Here is a 23,931-nt window from a genome sequence, read left to right as displayed (position 1 = left end):
AGCAAAGTCAATTTTTTTGTGTGTTATCCTCTCTGTAGGCTAAGGTATATCTCATTATGAAATTTTTTGTGAAAAGGAAATTGCTAATATGAACACACTGTGGGAGACAACTTTATGTATCAAAATAAACACATTTACAGTAACAAAAGAATGTGAAGTAACCAAAGGGACTTAAAACCACCCACTCTTCAGTAACAAGGTTTTATGTTGTTAGCTGCAGCTGCTAACAAAAATTAACTTCAGATTAAAAGGAAACAAGGAATGAGTTAAATCTAAATTTAACTTCCATCGCCTGCAGTTAACAATTGTACTAAATTTGAAATTTGTGGATCCTAATCTTTGAATATGTTTGCATAAGAATTGAGGAGAAAAGAAAGAGTCAACGAATAAAAAACAGGTATACATTGGCTTCTGGACTGCAATTATGTAGATAATGTGAGAGAAATGTGAAATAGGAAGCTGAGGCAAATTTTCCTATCAATGCACAAAACATGAAGTTGCTTTTGTTGTTGCTTAAACTGTGAACTCTGGAGACAGCAGAAACTTTTGAACTCATTAGATATGTGAATAAATAAGCATCTCCCTGAATTTGACTCCTTTGGAAATAGCATCATCTTGCAAGCAATTAATAAAAAAGAGTCCCATTTTGGTATATTGATCAGGTAAAATGAAGTCTCACATTTAATGAACAGAACAAGCAGAAATAGAATATTTAAGGTAAACTGGGAAATGTACAGTGATCATTGCAATATGTAGTGAATGATGTATGTAGTTGTTGGGTAATTAAGGTGGGCTGAGAAATGAAGACAGATAATATTCATGAACTTAACAAAATTTTATTAACCCAGTTCTATGTGTCAGGGAATTTATTAAGAATTTGGGAATACTCTAATAAACAAAGATAAAATAGACCTGATTCTTAGATTTGAGATGTTCACAAAGTAGTATAGGTGAAAAGTATCACAATAAAATATAAGTGGTATATTTAAGACTATGAGAGTATAAGTGATGAACATTATTCTAAGGTCTACATAGAGTACAGAAGACAAGGAGCTATAAAATATACCTCAGAAGTTGAGAAAAATTTCAAAGAATTTGTGACTTTTGAAATAGTTCTTGAAAGAAAATAGTTGTTTGTAAAGCAGCAGAAAATGAGAAGAAATCTTTAAGAGATGAAAGAATTATGAAACTATTGAAAGGACAGGGCCTACTTGAGGGTCTGTGGCTAAAAGTGTGATATACATTTTTCAGAGGATTAAGCTGACAGCAGACCAAATATTATAAACAAAAGTCACATAACAAGAGCAAAATTCTGTAAGGCAATTATTCTCCAATAAAAAATAAATTAAAAAAAAGAGAAAGCCAAAAGGGGAATAAAAGCCACATATGCCCTACATGAAGTTTATTTCTCCATCAGGATGTGTGTATGTATATGAGTGAGTGTGTGCATGTGGGTATGCCCATGAGAGTAGTTCTTGATAGAACCATGATATATATCAAATTGTTATATACAACAATGCTTCTTGAATTCAATTTACATTAGAATCACATAGGTCAGTGATTCTCAAACAGCATGCATGAAAATCATCTAGAAGGCCTGATAAAACCCAGGACACTGGGCCAGTTTCTAATTCATGGAGGGCCCAGATATTTGGTCAAACATTATTCTGTGTGATTTTGTGAGGCCGTCTTTGTATAAGATTAGCATTTAAATTGTGAGACTGAGTAAAGCAGATTGTTCTCATAATGTGAGTGGGCTTCGTCCAATCATTTGAAGAACTGAATAGAACCAAAGGCTGACTTTCCCTCTAATAAGAGAGAATTCTCTTGCCTGATGACCTTTGAGGCACTGGTTCTTCCTGGTTCTGGCAAGAAGGTGTGACCTAGGACAGGGGATCTGGGGATTTTAGACTTGCAACCTCCATAGCTGCATGAGCCAACATTAACCAATCCTCATAATAAAAATCCTTTTTGGTTCTGATGGAGAAGGAAATGGCAATCCAGTCCAGTAGGTTTGCCTGAGAAATTCCACGGACAGAGGAGCCTGGCGGACTATAGTCCAAGGGGTCACAAGGGTCAGACATGACTTAGCGACTAAACAACAAAATGAAAACCCCAGAGTTCCCAAATATTAACTTTTATATTCAGCATCTGCACAGACTTACTTAACATACTTGGTTGCCTTATGGCCATCAGAATTCTCTCATGCCCATCTGTCTTTAGTTTGCTTCCTGATATTTGAGGTTTGCCTCAACAACTCCCAACTTACTGTGACATTAGAATAACATTTTGGTGGGTTAATTCTACTTTATTAAAATTTAATGGGGGTAAATAGCATACTTACTTAATACATTATTGGGCTTCTTTTGTGGCTCAGCTGGTAAAGAATCTGCCTGCAATGCAGGAGACCTGGGTTCGATCCCTGGCTTGGGAAGATCCCCTGGAGAAGGGAAAAGCTACCCACTCCAGTATTCTGGCCTGGAGAATTCCATGGACTGTATAGTCCATGGGGTCGCAAAAAGTCAGACATGACTGAGTGACTTTCACTTTGGTTCTGAATCCTCTTGGTTCTGTTTCTCTATGCTGTGCATAGTCACTCAGTCACGCCCGACTCTGAGACCCCATGAACTATAGCCTGCCAGACTCCTCTGTCCATGGCGATTCTCCAGGCAAGAATACTGAAGTGGGGTTGCCATTTATACCCTCCTCCAGGGGATCTTCTCAAGCCAGGGATAGAACCCAGGTCTCCTGCATTGGAGGCAGATTATTTAACCATCTGAGCCACTAGTTTGAGAGCAGAATGCAAGCTAACCTTTACTCATCCTTCATCTCAAGACTCAATCCAAGCGTTGTACTCTCTATGAAATCTTCACTGGTCCTCACAAAGACATTAAGCCACCATGTTTTCATGTTTCTCTAGTCCCTAAAAAAACTTATCCTCACAGTAATTATCCATAATGCAATTGTTCAGCTACCTTGTCTTTTGCACTAGACTCCTAAATTCCTCAAAGACAAAATAATCCCTCTATATGATTAGCCCCTAAAATACTACACTCACTAGCAGGTATCATTTACTACTGAACTCTGAGTGAGTCAGTTAATGTATTCTTTAGAACACAGATGATAAAGTACACCATTCCAAAGTACTGGAATGGCAGCCAAGGAAGTAGAACATTCTAAGAGGAAAGAGGATGATTAATACAGTCAGATATCACAAAGAAATCAGGGAGATAAGAAATGAAGACTACTCATTGGACTCAGCTATTATGAAGTGATGAACACAGTGGTGTTTCTGAAAAGCAGTTAGAATAAAAATATACATTATCCTGAACTGAGGCATTAACAAGGAAATGGAGGGAGATGAGAGCTAGTCATTTGAAAAACCATGTTAAGAACTACTTATTGAGTGCCTACTAGTGCCTTTATTTTACTGAGGAGTCACATAAAAGGAAAAGTAAGCCATGGCACACAAGTTAGAAAGAATATTTATTATCCTATAAAAGAATTCTCCCAAATTTTACAGACATTTTAGGGTCATGGGATGCAGAATTCTAAAGATTCCAGAATACGATTCCTGCCCCTCGATTATTCAACTAGATGTTAATTTGAGTCCTGTTGTGAAGGAACTCTGCAGATGTAACTGAAGTCTCAAGGCAGATGACCTTAATGTACAAAGATTATTGGGGTGGGCCTGACTCAATCAGGTGAAAAACCACCAAAAGCAGAGACTTTCTCCAGATGGTGGCAGAAGAGACAACTAAAGAGATTCAAACATAAGAAGGACTTGACACACTATTGCTTGCTTGAAGAAAAAAATTCAGGCAGCTTCTAAAAGGAGAAAGCTCTCCCAGCTAAGAGCCAGGAAAAAAAAAACAAAAAAAAAATGTAGCCCTCACACCTACATCCTCAACAACGTGGATTCTGCCAATGAGGAGAATGAGCATGAAATCAGATTCTTCCCTGAAGCCTTTAGATAAGAGACCAGCCCAGCTGACACACAACTTCAGTCTTTCCAGATTTAAAGCAGAGGAATAAGTTGAACCCTCCTGAACTTCTGACCTACAGAAATCATGTGACTACTTGTTACACATCAACAGAAAAGTAGTAGAAGTTACCAAATAGTTCTATTATGGATTACATTGTTAGCTGTAACAGAAATGTTCCCCAGGTATTTATCAAGAAAGTCCTCTTCCCTGAGAACTGTGATACGTGATAATGAGACACCACTTTCTATTCCCCTGACCAAAGACATATATATTGAACTTATTTGATTCCTAGTGTATTCTTTAAGATGGTGAAAATAATCTTATGTCACAGAATGAATTTTCAAAATAATAAAATAAATCTTAACCAGTTAAAATATCTGATGAGTACTTGGGTTCAATGAACATCAGCTGACATAGAATGAACACAGATCTAGGAACCAAAATATTCAGATTTGTAAGAGTCTCTCTCTTTCTTTCTTCTTTTTTTTTAAAAGCAAGAATAACATCTGCTTTTTCTATTTCACAGGGATTCTTTTAGAATGGCATGACTGTAAAGCACAACATATCAGTGAAAATAGCTGCCATTCATGTTTAGCCACAGCAGTAAGCTGTTACTGAAGCTGAAGCACCAATACTTTTGGCCACCTCTTTGAGGTCAAGAGCCATCTCACTGGAAAAGACCCTGATGCTGGGAAAGATTGAGGGCACATGGAGTTGGGGCGACAGGATGAGATGATTAGATAGCACCACGAACTCAGTGGACATGAATTTGAGAAAACTCTGGGAGATAGTGGAGGACAGGATTAATGGTTGGATGGCATCACTGACTTAATGGACATGAGTTTGGGAAAGCTCTGGGAGGTGGTGAGGGACAGGGAGGCCTGGCATGTTGCAGTCCATGGGATCACAAAGAGTCAGACACAACGTAGGGACTGAACAACAACAAGTACAAGATAATCATAGACCAGACCCAAGATTCCTGCCTTTCTTACATGACTGGGCAACTGAATAATCACTGTGACCTAAAAACCACAGGATAAAAGAAGGCAGATCAAACAGCATGTACTGCATTGACAATTGCATTGCATCTGGGCCCCACCTGCATGCTCAAAGGATGCCCAGCTGTGGCACCCTCAACCTTCTCACGGTCTTCTAGTATAAGGCCTGTTCACCAGAAGAAAGGGGAAACATTTTTGGAGTTGTTGTTGTTCTTGTTGTTGCTTTTCTTTCTTTTGCACAAAGGTGCTTTGCTCCTGTTCTCTCTTAAGTCAGGTGAATTGCTTCATCTGCCCAGAGGAAGAATCTTTCTCTTGCTTCCACAAGGCCCTCGGTAGTGGTTAGACTATTTTAAAGCATTAACTTCTAATTATAATTCCATAGAGCAACAGTCTCCTCAAAACTGTTACATTAAGATTTTTAAAAATATGATTTCTGCTCTTGAAAGACAATATCAAGAGAATGAGGAGGTATGACAAAGTTTGGTAGAAAATATTTGCAAAAAACTCATCTGATAAATTAGTTATCCAAAAAAAAAAAAATGCCAAGAATTCTTAAAATTAAATGTTAAGAAAACAAACAACATGATTAAAAAAATGGGCCAAAGACCTTAATAAGTACTTCACCAAAGAAAACATACATGGTAAAACTCTATGAAAAGATGCCCCACATATATATCATCAGAAAAAATGCAAGTTAAAACAATATGCCACTATGTATCTATTGGACTGGTGCAAATCCAGGGAATAATGACAACACCAAATGCTAGTTAGGGTGTGGAACAATCATTCATAGCTGGTGGGTATTCAAAATGGCATAGGCACTTCATAAGACACTACCAATTTCTTACAAAATTAAACATACTCTTACCATATGATCCAGGGATTGCAAAGTTTGGTATTTACCCAAAGGAGTTGAAAACATCTGTCCACCCAAAAACCTACACCCGTATCTTTATAGCAGCATTATTTCATCATTGCCAAATTTTGGAGACAACCAAGATGTTTTTCAGTAGATGAATGGATAAACAAACTGGTGCAGGCTGACAATTTCATATTATTGAGTGTAAAAAGAAATGTGCTATCAAGACAGGAATAGACATGGAAGATTTGAACAAACTTCAATCTATATTACTAAGTGAAAGAAGCCAACCTAAAAGTCCACATACCGTATGATTCCAACTATATGATGTTCTGGAAAAGGCAAAACTATGGAGTCATAAAAAGATAGGTGGTTACCGGGGGGAGAGATGAACAGATGGAGCACAGAACATTTTAGTGCAGTCAAAATACTCTATATGATATTACGTCAGTGGGTATATGCATTATGCATTTGTCCAAAACCATAGAATAATAAGAGCTAACCCTACAACAAACTGTAGACATTGGTTGATTATGATTTGTCAATGCAGGCTCATCTGTTGTAACAAATGCATCACTCTGGTGGAGGATAGGGAGGAAGCTAAGCATCTGTAGGTGCAGAAGATACAAAGGAAATCATTGTCCATTTCTCTGAATTTTGATAAACCTAAAATGCACTAAAAAAAAGTATAACCTTTTAAAAAATCCTGTTGAAAAAGTATCCAAAATGAAATATACCAGAAAATACTTTTATGACGTAGCTCCTGTTAATGCTTACAAACAATCACATGTGGAAGAGCTCCCAGCTCTATTTAATATGCACTTAGGCCAAGCCATCAGTAAGTGAATGTGTACTTTTCTAAACACAGTCTCCCAGTATGGCTATAAAATCTTAACTAGGGCTCATTCTTTCTACATACCTGTTTATGATTAGGATTAAATTATATTTTAGTAATGCTCATTGAGATGTCTCTAAGGCTTCTTTATTACCATCTATAAAATTCAGGATATTACAATTTACTGTACTGTTTTACTTAGTAGATGTGTATTAACTCATTTCCCATATGAAATACTAGCAATTAGGAAAAAAAAAAAAAGGAAAGTAGGTACATACCTAAGATGCTACTTTAGTAAAAATTAACATTTCCTTTGGTTTCCTTTGGTAATGATTGCAAATAACATAATTTTCATGATACACTTGAACTCATGTATATTTACAAAGTAGCTTTGTCTTGATGCAAATATTATTTGGGTTGAGATGAGATTTAACTGAACTAAAGTAAAGTTTCTGATCAAAATACCCCTGGAGTTGAATTTGATGTTATTTTAAAATAAGTCCTTATTATTTCTGACAAGCAAGTATTCTCTCCAGGGATTCTCCCCTTCCATCTTCTATACATGGAGCCTGATGGCAAGAATAACTATACAATATTTTTGGAAACTTTTCAATGTCTGCATAGCATCTACTTCAATTTATCAATCCATGTATTCCCTTATTTTAAAACTAATTTTAAATGAGGCCTTATCATGTGGCAGTTATTTTATTGTTCTTGGTAAGTAAGCACATGCAATTCTAGAACTATTCTGGCCATTTTGAAAATAAAAATTAACCAGAATTATAACAAATGAATCCACTCATGTATTATTTATAATACTCATTTAAAAGTAATTAGTGAATCCTTATTTTCAAAGAGAAATATTACATTGAAAAAACGATCTAAATGGAAACTACTTGTGTTGATTTTTCAGATGCAACACATGAAAAACTCAGGTAGAATAGAAAAGACTGGAGCAGCTTTACTGTTTTGTGATACAAGACATTATAAAAGTGCATAAACCACAATGAGCTATCACCTCACACCTAATAGAATTATCATGATCAAAAAAGTACGGAATAGTAAATATTGGTAACAATATAGAATAATGAGGACACTCATACAGTGCTGCTCTGAATGTAAAATGTAGTCACTTTGGAAAACAGTCTGGCAATTCATCCATGATTTAAACATACTTTTATATGATTCTGCAATCCCACTCCTAGGTATATACCCAAGAGAAATGAAAAGTCATTCACACAAAAGCATCCATATCAATGCTCATGATAACATTCTTCAAATTAGGCAAAAAGTGGAAACAACACAAATGTCTATCAAGTGGTGAATGGGTACATAAAATACAGTATATTCAAACAATGGGAAGATTTTAGCAGTAAGGAAGAATGAAACACTGATCCATGCTACAATGTAAATGAACGTTGAAAATAACACACTACGTGAAGTAAGCCAGTCACAACGGACTAGATGCTATATGATTATTTTATATGAGATGTCAATTAAAGAAAAATTATTGCTGTAGACTGAATGTATTTTTCTCCCCCTAATTCAGAGTGAAACACTCACAAGGGAGATTAGATCTCTTATAAAAGAGATCCCAGAGAGATCCCTTACTCTTGCACCATGTGAGAACACCACTAGAAGACAGCCATCTATGAACCAGAAAGTGTGTTCTCTCCAGACACCAAATCAGTTGGTCCCTTGATCTTGGACTTCCAGCCTCCAGAACTGTGAGAAATAAGTGTTTGTTTTTTAAAACACTAGGTTTACGATACACTGTTATAGCAGCCTAAACAGACTAAGACATCTATAAAAACAGACGCTAGAGGAGTGGCTCCTGGGATTGAGGCATGGGCAAGAGGGATTAAAGAGTGATGAATAAGGACACAGGATTTCTTTCTGAAGTATTCAATGTATTCTAAAATCCATTGTGACAGTTGATGGATAACTGAATGTACTAACAGTCATTAGACTATACACTATACAAAGGTAAATCATAGGGTATGTAAAGTATTTCTAAATGAAGCTTGAATGTTTTTTTAAAAATTTCTTGTATCTTCTGAGGGCATAAGAAAGAGAGAGTGTAATTTCATTTTATATAAGAGAGTTCCAGAAAAACATCTATTTCTGCTTTATTGACTATGCCAAAGCCTTTGACTGTGCAGATCACAATAAATCATGGGAATTATGAAAGAGATGGGAATACCAGACCACCTGACCTGCCTCTTGAGAAATCTGTGTGCAGGTCAGGAAGCAACAGTTAGAACTGGACATGGAACAACGACTGGTTCCAAAGAGGAAAAGGATTACGTCAAGGCTGTATATTGTCACTCTGCTTATTTAACTTATATGCAGAGTACATCATGAGAAATGCTGGGCTGGAGGAAGCAAAAGCTGGAATCTAGATTGTTGGGAGAAATATGAATAACCTCAGATATACAGATGACACCACCCTTATGGCAGAAAGCAAAGAAGAACTAAAGAGCCTCTTGATGAAAGTGAAAGAGGAGAGTGAAAAAGTTGGCTTAAAGCTCAACATTCAGAAAACTAATATCATGGCATCCGGTCCATCACTTCATGGCAAATAGATGGGAAAACAGTGGAAACAGTTTTAATTTTGGGCTCCAAAATCACTGCAGATGGTGACTGAAACCATGAAATTAAAAGACACTTATACTTTGGAGGGAAAGTTATGACCAACCTAGAGAGCATATTAAAAAGCAGAGATATTACTTTGCCAACAAAGGTCTGTCTAGTCAAGGCTATGGTTTTTCCAGTGGTCATGTATGGATGTGAGAGGTGGACTATAAAGAAAGCTGAGTGCTGAAGAATTGGTGCTTTTGAACTGTGGTGTTGGAGAAGACTCTTGAGAGTCCCTTGGACTGCAAGGAGATCCAACCAGTCCATGCTAAAGGAAATCAGTCCTGAATATTCATTGGAAGGACTGATGTTGAAGCAGAAACTCCAATCCTTTGGCCACCTGATGCAAAGAGCTGACACATTTGAAAAGACCCTGATGCTGGGAAAGATTGAAGGCAGGAGGAGAAGGGGACGACAGAGGATGTGATGGTTGGATGGCATCACCGACTCAATGGACACGAGTTTGGGTAAACTCCGGGAGCTGGTGATGGATAGGAAGGCCTGGTGTGCTGTGGTCCATGGGGTCGCAAAGAGTCGGACACACTGAGCAACTGAACTGAACTGAATACTATTTTCCAATATGAAGTGTTCCTATATTTTAATATTTACAGTTCTTTTATGAATATACTGAAATCTTTTAAAAGGCATTGTAAGTTGGGCTTTCCAGGTGTCACTAGTGGTAAAGAAACCACCTGCCAATGCAGGATATGCAACAGATGCAGGTTTGACCCGTGTGTCGGGAAGATCCCCAGAGAAGGAAATGACAACCCACTCCAGTTTCTTGCCTGGGAAATCCCATGGAGAGGAACCTGGCAGGCTACAGTTCATGGGGTCACAAAGAGTCAGACACGACTGAATGCACACACACACACACATGATATATACAATACTGGGCTTCCCTGGTGGCTCAGATGGTAAAGAATCTGCCTGAAATGCAGGAGACTCTCTACAATTCAGGAAATGCAGTTTCATTCCCTGAGTCAGGAAGATCCCCTGGAGAAGGGAATGACATCCCACTTCAGTATTCTTACTTGGAAAATTCCTTGGACTGAGAAGTCTGGGGGGCTATAGTCCATGGGGTCACAAAAAGTCCGACATGATGGATCAACTAATGCTTTCACTTTCATTTTTCATGTATCATAGTAAACTTGGGGCAGTCTGTACCTTTGGATTCTTTCTCAACATGTAAATACATACTTCATTTTCTTGACAGCAGATCCATTTTCCTAGAGCTTTACTCTAATTTCATTTGAAAACATTTATGCACATCTTTTTGAACTTTGAGATAATTGTTGATATTTTTACTTTTTTTATAATGTGGTTATTTAGCACAATGCAATGTTCTGGATGAGGATCGAACAATGGCCTTCCTCAGTTGTATGGTGGTGTACATTTGTTAAAAATGATTTAGACCTGCCTGTTGAAATACCAAGAGTTATTCTTTCACTGTAAAATCTCTAAGAGTCAATTGAAGCCTGAAGAAAGGTGTTGTATTAATAAAATCATTCAAGTAAAATGTTAAATTTTCTTTTCTTCTCTTTATTTTCCTAACTGCTTCACTGTACATGAAGCATTCTTCTACTTAAGTAAGGCATAAGCACATGACAGGGCAAGTCTGACAATTAAGAAGAGAATTAGATATTTTGACTGAGTGATGCAGACTAAGTACTCTGTGATATCAATTTTCTACCATTATGCAGAGATTACAGTAAAGGAAAAGATATAAGATTTACTAATCACATCTGACAATGAGTAATTGTGTCTAAAACATTCTGTGCGCTCTGCTAGGTACATAAAAAAGTAAAAATCATGAAAGCCCTGATCTGGAGAAAATCTCAGCCTAAGTCTTCATGTTTAAGTGACATCTTCCCTATGGTACATAAAGTAAAGAAGTTTACCATTTTCTGAAGCAGCAACTGTGATGTTGTACCATGGAGTTTCTTCTCTATCAAGAACCTTGGTAGTCTTAATGGTTCCAGTGTTGGCATCGATGTTAAAAAATCTATCATCTTCAGCATTGTAGTCAATGAAGTATCTAAAGGAAAAAAAAAAGGATACATCTTCTTTAACCTGGTGCTATAATAAAGAAAACTGAACCAAGGGAGGTGTTAAATCTCTTACACTCAAATATTGAAATGTGCATTTTTACTTTCTGTATTTGGCCCTCCATTTTGCCCATCCATTTTATATTTGCATGGACTGATGTTAATTATTTTCCTGTCAGTCCTTAATTAATATTTAATTCAATTACTAATTCAAAAATTTAAAAAACAAAACTTTAAACTTCATGAGTAGAATAGGAGGTAGTAGATGGCAAAACCACAGTAATTAATAAGGAAAAGATTAAAAAAAAAATCACTGTCTCTATGAAGTTCATAGTACATTGGAAAAAAAAATGAACCTTTAATTAAACTTCTAATTGCTGTATGTACATTTTTTTTTTTTAGGATAAAAGATGTCAGGGATTAATTTATCTTAGAATTTCATCATAGCTGAGGTTTGACGATATATACAAAATGAAAACCAAAACATTTTCGTTAATAACCATCATGTCCGCATCACCGAGCACCTTGTTTAGCTAAATAATGATGAAATAAATAAACAGGAAGTAGGTTGCATTATTGGCCACAAATCTTCCCTCACTAGTTCATGTAATTTTACAGGGTTCTCTTCCATTAGGTTTAGCCTCCAGCTAACTCAGGCAATAGAATGAGTTGAAAGTGATGGTGTCCGGTTCCACATCTGGATCTAGGTTTCCTCTTATGTTCTGCCACTGCCAGAGAAAAGCATGCCAGGACTAGTCTACCGGTCCCCAGAAGAAAGATGAGCGCCACAGGGAGAGGTGTCAGGTTCCCTCCTAGAGCAGAGCTACCTAATAAACGAGCAGATGCAGGATCGAATGTCCTGGAGGTAGCACAGTTGGCAAACAGAAGCCAGCCAAGTTCAGCTGATCCTCAAGTTAACTCACAGACACGTACAATGTGGTTATACATGACGTTTCTCTATAGCCTTGAGTTTGGGGGTTTTACATTATTCAGCAATATTTAATTAACATAAATATGAATACAAAATATAGTCAACAATCATCATATGTTCTCAAAATGTTCCAAACTATTCCTAAATAGATTTAAGGAGAGAATGTTTTCTTTTCTCCTTAAACCTCTAATACATCTTCCCTCTCATCCATGTTAGCTTAAGTGACATTTCATCAACACCTGAAGAGAAAAGAGATGAACTACTATGTGAAAAGTACAAGGGGAAAAATACTTGGATATAATAGACTAAAGTCAAAGATCAAAATGAAAGAAAAAGCTTCATGGGTTGAAAAGCAAATAGATGCTTTAATGTAACTGGCAGAATGAATGAAGTGGATGGTTAGGGCATAGGACAAGCAAGCCCTGTAGCACATGATAAACCTTGTCTTTAATTTTTCTTTATTTTTTTTTAAATGAAAGAAATGGGAAAACATTCTAAACAGAGGAAATAGATTTATTTAGATTCTGGAAAAATTATAGTGGTTACTTTGAATCAGACTGTAGAATATTTTAACAAAATTCAGAAAAGAAATGATGTCATCATGGACAAATGTGAAAAAATAGAAGGAAATGGAACAGTACATGAAATAGTGCTATAAGCTGGCTACAAACTATATAAAGCTTTCTGTTGGAGTGGTATCAGTATAAAGAAGAAATTACAAATGACTCAATCTTTCTGTTGTTTCTTTGTATTTGACCCAGCATGTAATTGATAAGCCCATTCATGGCGCTGGATAAATGTTGGTCCTTTAATGGACCGGAACCTGGTGGCCCGGAGAGTAAGAGAGAGAAAGAGGCTGATATCCCCTGGTTTACACGGAAAGCCAATAGAGTCCTGTTCTTAGGGCTCGCTGCTGCACGTAGGCACTGGGCGCCCTCGAGTGGGTGAAGGCACAGTGCGCCTTCTCGAGAGGGTCTTAGAAGCCCAGGCAAGAAAGTGAGCTCAGCGGGCCTCCGCGCTCCAAGGAATTAGCCAGAAATAGAAAAATTGAGAGAGACAGAAAGAATAGAAAGAAAGAAAGACACGGGGACCAAAGCTCCGATGGAGCAAAGGTGTTTTAATCAACATGGCGTGGGCATATATACTGTAGTTATTCTCAGCAAAGATGAAGATTAAAATTCCAGACTTACAAAACATAAGATGATCCCTATCAAAGAGAGAGAGTTGCAATCACCTTTTACCGTATGGCTCATAAAAAGGAAGAGGGTACTTATCACCGTAATGAGAAATGCCTGGATTCCTCAGCTCTGGGAAAGGCATGCCTCTCCTCTTAATTCCTGAATATTCAGGAATTAATATAGGAATTAATAAGGGCCTGAGGGTTCCTGACAGATCCAAAAGAGCACACGGGAAGCCTCTTGTTAAATGCTTCCTGACAGATGAAGAGTTAGGGGAAAAAATTCCCTTTGGGAAAAAAGAGTGGGAGAAATCAATGATTTTGACATGTTATGTCTGAGATGCCAAAAAAAAAAATGTGGAATAAAAACTAGAAAATTAGAAATGATTGTAGAGTTCAAATATGCTTTTTGAATAAACAGGAAATATAAACGAGTTAAATCAGTCTAAATGTAAGGTAATGGGAACAATCTCATCTGGGAGAGAACTGTTAGGAAAACAGGAAGTGAAAGACTGAGCAGTCAAGTTCCCAGTCTTTTAAGTCTAAAGGAGTCTAGCCTTTGAATAGAAGGTATCAGAGAAAGCAGAACAGCCCTGGGGAGAAGGAAAACTGGGAGAGTAAAGATGCACAGAAGTCAGGAAAGGAGGGCTCTAAGTGGGCAGATGAGCTGTCCACTTCTATTAAGAAGCTGAATAGAAAGGCAAAGGCTGAACTGGATTTGGCAGGATGGATGTCACTGGTTAACTTGAAAAGAGTAATTTCAATAAAGTATGAAAGGATGGAAGTTTTACTGCAGTGGATTCAAAAGTATTGAATGTAAATACATGAAGCTCAGGAGTCGTGACAGTTTCTTGGATAGCATTACCTAAAATGAAGATATAAAACATGGTGTCTTATGTCATCAGAGAAGAGGGTTCAACAAATTTTTTTCAGATACAGGAAATATTAAGTACTGTTTTTGCTGAAGAGAATGATAATTTGTAAGGAGAGGAATATCTAAAAAGATGAAATTCATGAGAAGGTGAACAGACTGGTTTCCAGAGCACAAATATAGGGATTTCTATTGAAAGTAACAGAGGAACTTCTTCCATTTTAACATGAAGAAAATCTCAAAAGATAGGTGATTGTGGTAACAGAAATATTGCAAACTTCATCATACTTTCTAGGACAGAGTACAATTGATATACAACCCATGCCTAGCATAGGCATACTCTTTTAACAGGGTACCTAAAATATATTGCTCAGGTATAAATATCATAAAAACCTATGGACACATATACATAAACATGGTAGAAGGCAGTACCACAGAGACCCAGGCTATAGAACATCCCAAGAAATCTAGGATCTCACTAAGTGAAAATAACATCAGAAAATAACAGAATAAATCACCTGAAACTGTATGATCAACACAAGGAATTGGCCATTTTGGGTATCGATGGTTCTAATAGCAATCTGTTACTTAAAGGAAATTCAACATGCAAAATCAATTTAAACATGAAAATATAAAGGTACAAAAGAAATCTGATTGCAAGAAACATTAGATCCAGACTCCATAGAAAAGTGGTTAAGAGAGATATCACTGGGTTTTCCCAAAGCATTAGGCCATGACGAGTTGACACTGATTTACTTTCTTTGACTTGAGTTCATATCACAAAAATATCTTCTCATAATGTCCTTCCCCAGAGGCCTGATGTCAAGGATGAGTGAGGATGAAGAAGGCTGAATTGCTAAGGAGATGTGAGCAATCTTGTCACATGAAAAGAATAACATCCTTAAAATGTAATCAGTTGGCAATCTGGTTATTACATCATCTAAAGTAACCTGTCTTCAAGAAATTTTCCATTTTGGGTCACTTTAAGAACAACAGCTACTGGATTTGAAAGTTGGACCTGAAATTGAAAATATTATTCAACCTCAACGTTTCCTGCAGCAACTATCAGCAAAGTTCAGATTGCATTGTTATCAATACACCTCTATGAAATATAGCAGGACAAGCCCCATTTTAGAAATCTGATCACTTTACAACTGTCAGTCTGGAAGAAAGTGTGTTTTCTTCTGCTTATAAGCTGAATTAAGACTCTGAAAATATGTAGTCCCTTTATCAGAACAATCTCCTCTCTTTTTAGGCTCTTCACACAGAGCTTACTAACAATAAGTGCTAGAAATAGTGGTTAAACACTTTTAGAATAAATACATTTTTTGTCTGAAATTACAAAAAAAAAAAAAAAAAATAGCTAACCTACGTTTAAATGGCAGGTATAATGCGAGGCCTGTGTCCCAGATTCATGGTATTACTTCTTGGTTTTCTATGTGACCTAATTCTCTTGGAAATCTACAACATACAGGCTAGAACTCAGACAGGTGCTTGGAGTTGAAGAATCTTACTCGTGGGGTTGCAGTTGAATTTTGACTCTAGTAGAACTGAATAGTTCTTCTTAACTACCCTTGGATTTCTACCCAGCCATAGTGATAAAAAGTCAGAAAAGGGAAAACAGAAATGTGACAGAAAAGAACTATGCAAAATTATTTTGGAGTGTTATAAGGGGAATCATTCAATGTTAATTATTTAAAATTAAGAAGTGACTCAGGTCCCTAAAACAGTCGGATGTGACTGAGTGACTAACACTTTCACTTTCATAAAACCCGAGGGATTAGAATTCTGAGATTCTTTTGCTTCCCCGATAGCTCAGTTGGTAAAGAATCCGCCTGCAGTGCAGGAGACCCCGGTTTGATTCCTCGGCCGGGAAGATTCTCTGGAGAAGGGATAGCTACCCACTCTAGTATTCTTGGGGTTCCCTTGTGTCTCAGCTGGTAAAGAATCCACCTGCAATGCGGGAGACCTGGGTTTGATCCCTGTGTTGGGAAGATAGGGAAAGGCTATTCCAGCATTCTGGCCTGGAGAATTCCAAGGTCCATGGGGTTGCAAAGAGACACAACTGAGTGACTTTCACTTTCACTTTACACAGTGTCACACTAGAGAAGTAAGAACTTACTTTAAAACAAAATATTCTTTGGTAAGAAATGAATAATGATTCAATGGTATCACTAAATAAACTAATGAGAGAATGCTTTAGAGAGAGATTAGAGGTGGTTGGTGGGGAAAATTCAACTCACAGTGCATTTCTGCATAGGTTGATTCTTGAAGATAAATAGAGAGTTGAGAAAAATGACAAGGGGGTTTACCCAAAACAAATTTCCCAATTTTCAGATATAGTGGTGGTTTAGTCATTCAGTCATGTCCCAGTCTTGTGACCCCATGTACTGTAGCCTGCCAGGCTCTTTTGTCAGTAGTATTTTCCAGGCAAGAATACTGGAGCAGTTGCCATTTCCTTACCCAAGGGGTCTTCCTGACACCGGGAGCAAATCCACATCTCCTGCATCTCCCGCATTGGCAGGCAGATTCTTCACCACTAGTGCCACCTCGGAGGCCCACATTCAGATATCATAGAGGTACATCGTCTACATTCTTTTCCTCAGTGCTTAACAAGCTGCAGATTCTGGCCTCGATTCATGCACAATGTAAATATGAAATTTATGGAAATTTGTTCCTAAAATAGATCTAGCACATGTGTTAAAATGGCACTGAGTAGTGCTAAGAGAATGAACAAGCTTCCCAGGTGGCTCAGTGGTCAAGAATCTGCCTGCCGACACCTGCCGACGTCAGAGACACAGACTCCTGATGTTACCCTTTATACATATTCCCAATATTATGTTTTGGAGAAGGCAATGGCAGCCCACTCCAGTACTCTTGCCTGGAAAATCCCATGGACCCTTTATACATATTACCAATATTATGTTTAAAATTTGTCAGAATAATTCCAGAACAGACTTTATTTTTCACAGCATGTGTTTAGTTTACACCTCTCTTTCACTGAGAGATATCTGCTGCTGCTGCTGCTAAGTCGCTTCAGTCGTGTCCGACTCTGTGCGACCCCATAGCTGGCAGCCCACCAGGCTCCCCCGTCCCTGGGATTCTCCAGGTGAGAACACTGGAGTTGGTTGCCATTTCCTTCTCCAATATGTGAAAGTGAAAAGTGAAAGTGAAGTCACTTAGTTGAGTCCGACTCTTAGCGACCCCATGGACTGCAGCCTACCAGGCTCCTCCGTCCATGGGATTTTCCAGGCAAGAGTACTGGAGTGGGGTGCCATTGCCTTCTCCACGAGATATCTAAACACTGTTGAAAAGGACAAATGTACACTTTTTACAGTATTTTATTTAGCTTATAGTTCTGGAATTAATTTTAAGATGTAATACAATTATGATTTTTTTTTATCACTCACTTTTTTTAGACTCCATTTTGAATTTAAGAAAAATGCAGTTTGTGGTACATCTAGCTGACACTTTGGGCAAATCCACAGGTATATGTAGCAAAAACAGTTAGTTTGGCTGTTCATTTGGGAGTTAGTTAGGGAGGAAATGCTTAGGCAGTTTCAAGGGCTACTCTGATATGATGATTGCATGTGTGCATGCTAAGTCACTTCAGTCTTGTTGACTTTTTGCAACCCTATGGACTGTAGCCCTCCAGGTTCCTCTGCCAAGGGGATTCTCCAGGCAAGAATAATCGAGTGGGTTGCAATTCCCTCCTTCAGCGGATCTTCCCGACCCAGGGATTGAACCTGTGTTTCTTATGTCTCCTGCATTGGCAGGAAAGTTCTTTACCATCCGTGCCATCTGGGAAGCCTGATATGATGATTGTATGTGTGTGCTTAGTCATTCAGTCATGTCCAACTCTTGCAACCCCATAGACTGTAGTCTGCCAAGTTCCTCTGTCCATGGGATTCTCCAGGCAAGAATACTGTAGTGGGTTGCCATTTCCTTCTCCAAATCACATTATAACTCGACCACCACTATAAGTTCACTGTATCCTTCATGAACTAGGTATCAGGATGATCTCTATGCTAAATGCTACTTAGGAAGTTATATGATCAATGATCAACTAGATGTTGCCTCTGAGGGATTGGTGATCTCCTAGCTATAGACCAGAGGAAGTGCAATCAAGTTTGTGCTGTCTCAGATTTGTCCAGTAGTTCCTTAGAGTGCTTTAACTGTTCAATTCCATATTCGATCCATGTCTTATTTCATGTTGACTGAGAAATGGATCCATTTAACACTTGCAAAGTTGTGTTTATAAACCTTGGTTATCATTTTTATTCCTACTACTACTCTGTTCTTTGGCCACCTGATGCAAAGAGCTGACTCATTTGAAAAGACCCTGATGTTGGGAAAGATTGAGGGCAGGAGGAGAAGGGGACAACAGAGGATGGGGTGGTTGGATGGCATCACTGACTTGATGGACATGGGTTTGGGTGGACTCCAGGAGTTGGTGATGGACAGGGAGGCCTGGCGTGCTGCAGTTCATGGGGTCACAAAGAGTCAGGCAAGACTGAGTGACTGAACTGAACTGAACTGACTCTCTGTTCTGCCATTCAATATATGTGCCTTCATATTTCTAGTAAATACATTTTAATGTGATGAGCAAAGTGGAAAGAAAATGCGTTGCATTGAAATATGATAAAATTTTATTGTTAAAATTAGAAATTCTGGGCAAACAAATAGGTAAACAAGTTATGGCCATAGGAAGCAGTCAACCTCAATAACGATTACCTTTGTTCAAGAATTTTCTTCAACAGAAGCTACTTTAAACAAATTACCGAGTTCATAATTTGGCACTCAATTTCCTTTTGATTATATAGGCATAGATTCAAAATAATTATTAATTATGTTAAAGTACATTAGAAAAGTTATTTTTCACTTCAATAACAAAATTTCAGTCCTCAGAGACACTTATTATTTTCATTACAGTCTGTCCATTTCACCGTAAAAATTAATTTAAAACTTGTGTAATGGAAATCTATTTTTACAGTGATGTATCTGAAGAAACATCAGTTGGATAAAATAATAGAAGATGCCTTTCCATTGTCATACTTCTGATACTTGTACATAGAGAATGTGAGTGGTAAAGCCAATATACTTGAGATCTTGCCTCCCAAACAGATGTTTTCATAAGTTTTACTGACCATGATCAATAGACGGGATAAAGTGTAATCAATATACACCCTGTAGGATATTACAGCAGCTTAGACTCATCTTTAATTTAACAAAAAGTCACACATCTGCAGTATAGCTCAGATTCATTAAAAAAAATTTAAGATTCCCTTAGCTCACTTTGGGGATGCAATTTATTCCACAAGTCATGCATCCAGAAAATAATCTTTCCAAAAGAAAAAAAATAGAACTTACAGATCATTTGTCACTTGATAATGTACTGTGCTTAACAAAATGGGCAGCACATATAGCACATAGCTATTTTAGAAAGCTTTTTAACTTCCTGAACTGAAACCTTGATCCAACAAAACAATAGCACCTAAAGAAGTGAAATCTCTGCACAAAAAATAAGTTTCCATCTGTTATGTATGCCTTTAAGTAACTAAGATTTTAAAAATTCCAGTAATCTTGAGTTCTGGAAATGATCTGACACCATTTTAAGCATTGTCTTCTTTCTTTATAAAATTCACAAGAAAGCTGTCTCGATGTTTTAGTCTCCAGTCAGTAGACTAATGGACATCACTAAGCAAGGATTTGGGTATTCATTCCAGAACTAAATAAATTATACATGCCCAACCGGAACTTAGATTCTCCTTCTGGTGTCAGGACTCTGATTGGGAGTGGTTAACACCACATGCTAAGCTCTTTGGTAAATCTGAGCCCCAAATTTAAAAATGTTCAGAGATCTTCTGTGTCTTTATTGAAGCATGGTAAAAAGGATTGCATTTTATCCAGTCTCTATGAGTTGTCAGTTGTGTGACTGGGAGCTGATGACTCAGCCATGTTAGTCTACGATCTCTTCATCTCTATAAGAACAGATTTGACTTGGACATCTTTAGGTCCCTTTACATTTGCTAATGCCATAGTCACATGTAATTTAAGAGTTAAGTTATTGGTTTCTCTAAATGTACCAACTTGGCTATATGTAATGTGTTGAATCACAAAACAGGAGTCAAAGAGAAACACCTCCAGTCTTAATGGAAGCAGCTTTCTATCTGCACTCAGTTTGCATGAAATATCCTTAATGAAAACTATGACAGTTTTTATAAGGGAATATTAAGACTTTCTATTAAAGACTTAATTACAATATTGACTTTCACTAAATTTTTATAAATAGATTTGATCTATATAACAAAATATATGAACATGAAATTTTGAAAAAAAAAAAAAAAGAATAAAAACTCACTTTACTATAAGCATATTTTGAAACACATTTTCTGAGTATTCTTGCCTTCTTTTCAGACGTTTGAATCCTATATTCAATTCAAGTTTTTAAATCAAATTTTTACTTTATTTTTCAAGTTTGCTATATGACCTTGTCATCATTTTGAAATATCTCTTTTTTCGTTGTTAATTTAATGAGGTATTTCTAACTGACATCTCCTCATGAGCTATATGAAAATTTCAGGAATGTGTAAGAAATTGAGCACTCTAATAAGGACGCAGTGAACATACTTGAAGCATTTGTTCTCTGAGGCTACAATTAAACTCAAAATCAACTAAGTAAACACTCCTAATGCTCTGCAACTATTCTTTTTCTAAAGATATTTTAGAAAGTTTTTTTTTTTAATTTGGCAACTATCTCCAAACCTGATCACAATTTCATTTCTTATTTTAGCATATAAATTGGCTATTATTTCCTAAATAATGTTATGGTAAGCATTTAAAACAATTACACAAGATAATTAACATTTTTTTCTGATGGCTTAAAGTTATTATACAAAGAAAATATTAAAATATTACCAATAAGTAAATATATAGATAAATTCAGATTATAAATCAAAGTAGAAAAGGGGCAGATTTACTCATATAAACCCACACTAAAACTCTTCACTGGATAAGAATTAGTAATTGAGGACTTCAGTAATTTTCTTTACATTTCAGTAAATCAAGTTACATGTCTTTGATTTTACAATATGGAGAAACTCTAAAATTAAGAAGTTTTTTTCATGAGATGCTAGAGTTAGAAATGGAACTCTCTTCAGCATCTCTTTTCTCCAGAGTATGAAAGACATCTGAACATAAAACATTCGTTTCCAACTACATAACATTTGACTTCTATAATGCAGTTTACACTGTTATTATTTGAAATGTATGAGAGGCAGTTTGGGGCTTTAAAAAACAGGGTTTTTTTAGTGAAGCAAAACTGAATTTAAATTCTGGATCTGACACTTTATCATTATGTAAACTTGGCCAAATTCCCTGTCTGCCCCTTGACTATAGAATGGGACTAATACTGCAGCCTCATTAGGTTTGTTTCAAAAATTGGGGGCATGTTATTACAACCCCCTGGACCACGGATAGCAAGCAATAGTCACATGATGCAGGATCACATTTCCAGAAAGCTCTCTAGCTTCTTTTGTGCATGATAGGAGTACTCATATGTCAGTAGCTACTGAGGAAATTCCTGAATTCCATTTGCCATATACCAGCAAGTGAGCACAGCCTTTTAAAATAAAGATTTCTTCACTTTTGGTAAATAGCCCAGTTCTGATTTTTATTTTTTAGAGAGTTGGTGATATTGCTGCAAATTGCACATCCTTGTTTTGAGTTAAAAGAGACAAAAGCGGGACATGGTCTGCTCTTAAAAATCTGAAGAATCTCTTGCTAACAGTTTAGAAAATCAAAATACAAAAGACAAGTCAGGAAGCTTTTCACAAATGCCTGTAAGGCTAAAACTCCCTTTCATTATCAATTCTACAGACTTGGAGTTAATTGCCTTTCAGGGCACATGGCAAGGTACATCTTTTCAGTATGCACTTCCTTAATTAGTACAAACATTTGGTCCCTGGGAAAGGTAGAAGAATAAGGATTGCTTTTGTATTTGTTAATGTTTTCTGTTTTTTATTCCCTGTTAGCACCTAGAGGCCCATGTGAATGACACATTTTTATTAAAATCAAGAACAAATATTATGTAAATTATGCCCCCAAACACCAGCTATGCAGTCTGATTATTTTAAGACAGCTTCGGAAGGATTCATTTTAGCTGTCTAACCAAAACAAAGCAGAAAGAAAAATGTACATTCTAATGGATCTGTGCTTCTCAATATCTGCATTTAGAGACATATACCCATCACTTTTGCATAACAACAACTGGGCATGTGTGTGTAACATACCCAGTGTTCAATTAAATGCCCTCAGTAATATAGAGCAACTACAGAGGCAAAGAGCACTATAAATGGAACAATTATATATAAATAATTTTTGCTAAATAAAATGCCTATGTTGAAACATTCATATGAATATGCATATATGTGAAACACACATGCTGGTATGCATTGCCCCAAAATATTTTTCAACATTTTCCATGAGTATAATTAGCACCCCAATTTTGCCAGCATACTACCCAGTTTGGTTTATTCTGTGTGAGGGTTTTTTGACCTCAGCACTATTGATATTCTGGACCAGAAAATTCTTTGTTGTGGGGACTCGCTTGTGAGTTGTAAGATGTTCAGGACCAGCCCTGACCTCTGCCTGCAAATGAGAATAATATTCCTCCCTCAGTTGTGACAATCAAACACTTCTTCAGACATTGCCAAATGTCCCCAGGTGGGGGGGGGGGGCACTTTGAGGCTTCCCAGGTGGCTCAGTGATAAAGAAACTTCCTGCCAATGCAGGAGACACAGATTCCATCCCAGGGTCAGGAAGATCCCTGGAGAAGGAAGTGGAACACACTCCAGTATTCTTGCCTGGGAAATCCCATGGACGGAGGAGCCCCGAAGGCTAGTCTATGGGGTTTCAAAGGAATCGGATTCGACACGACTTAGTAACTAAATAATAAAAGTGGGGATTTTGCCCTTGGATGACTACTGTTTTATGTGGAATGAGTGTTTTTTTGTTTGTTTGTTTATTGGGATATATAGAAGCAACACTGAGAGAAAGTCTGTCACTGACCTCAATTTTTCCTCCTTGGCCTATCTTTTGGGAACATACATTCCTCCCTTCATAGCATTTTGACATTTTGAAAATCCATTATTATTTATTTTGAAATGTACATCTTCCTATCGCTGTGTTTATTAAACTCACTCATGCATCTCTGATTTCTCTTTTTCCCCCACTGACATTGCTGTCAGTATAAATTTCCAAGACGTTAGCTTAGTGCAAAGCCTTTGTACAATCTCTCTTGAGCTTCTTTTTACAACCTCATTATTTGCCATCCCCACACAGGTAACCTAAGCTTCTTGTGTACACAACAAACTGCAGTTATTTTCCCTATTCTTCACCTGTCTAATCCTTAACCTGGGTTTTGAACCTCAATTCAATCTTCCTCAACTCATTCCCTCTAGAAGATATCAGGCACACTTGTTCCCTGCATTTGTATTAGATCTTTGTTCTCTCTCTCCACTGGACTTCAAGCTGCTCTGTGTGTGTGTGTTTAATTTCTTTATCATGAGGGATATTGTAATATTTACATATG

At 37.1% G+C, this 23,931-nt stretch overlaps 1 protein-coding gene across 6 annotated transcripts in view; it reads right to left on the bottom strand.

Annotated features, from left to right (window-relative positions):
• CDH18 (cadherin 18) overlaps nucleotides 1-23,931 on the bottom strand; it is a 1,203,920-nt gene that overhangs the window by 65,108 nt on the left and 1,114,881 nt on the right. For all 6 annotated transcript variants that reach the window (XM_043887493.1, XM_043887492.1, XM_043887496.1 and 3 more), the window contains one exon: nucleotides 11,214-11,350. In XM_043887493.1, the coding sequence (XP_043743428.1) occupies nucleotides 11,214-11,350 (137 nt within the window). The remainder of the gene's footprint in view (nucleotides 1-11,213; nucleotides 11,351-23,931) is intronic.

The sequence above is a fragment of the Cervus elaphus genome, chromosome 25 (assembly GCF_910594005.1).
Source record: "Cervus elaphus chromosome 25, mCerEla1.1, whole genome shotgun sequence".
NCBI lineage: Eukaryota > Metazoa > Chordata > Mammalia > Artiodactyla > Cervidae > Cervus > Cervus elaphus.
The sequence above is the reverse complement of the archived record's forward strand: the minus strand, read 5'-3'. Positions and strand labels throughout refer to the sequence as shown.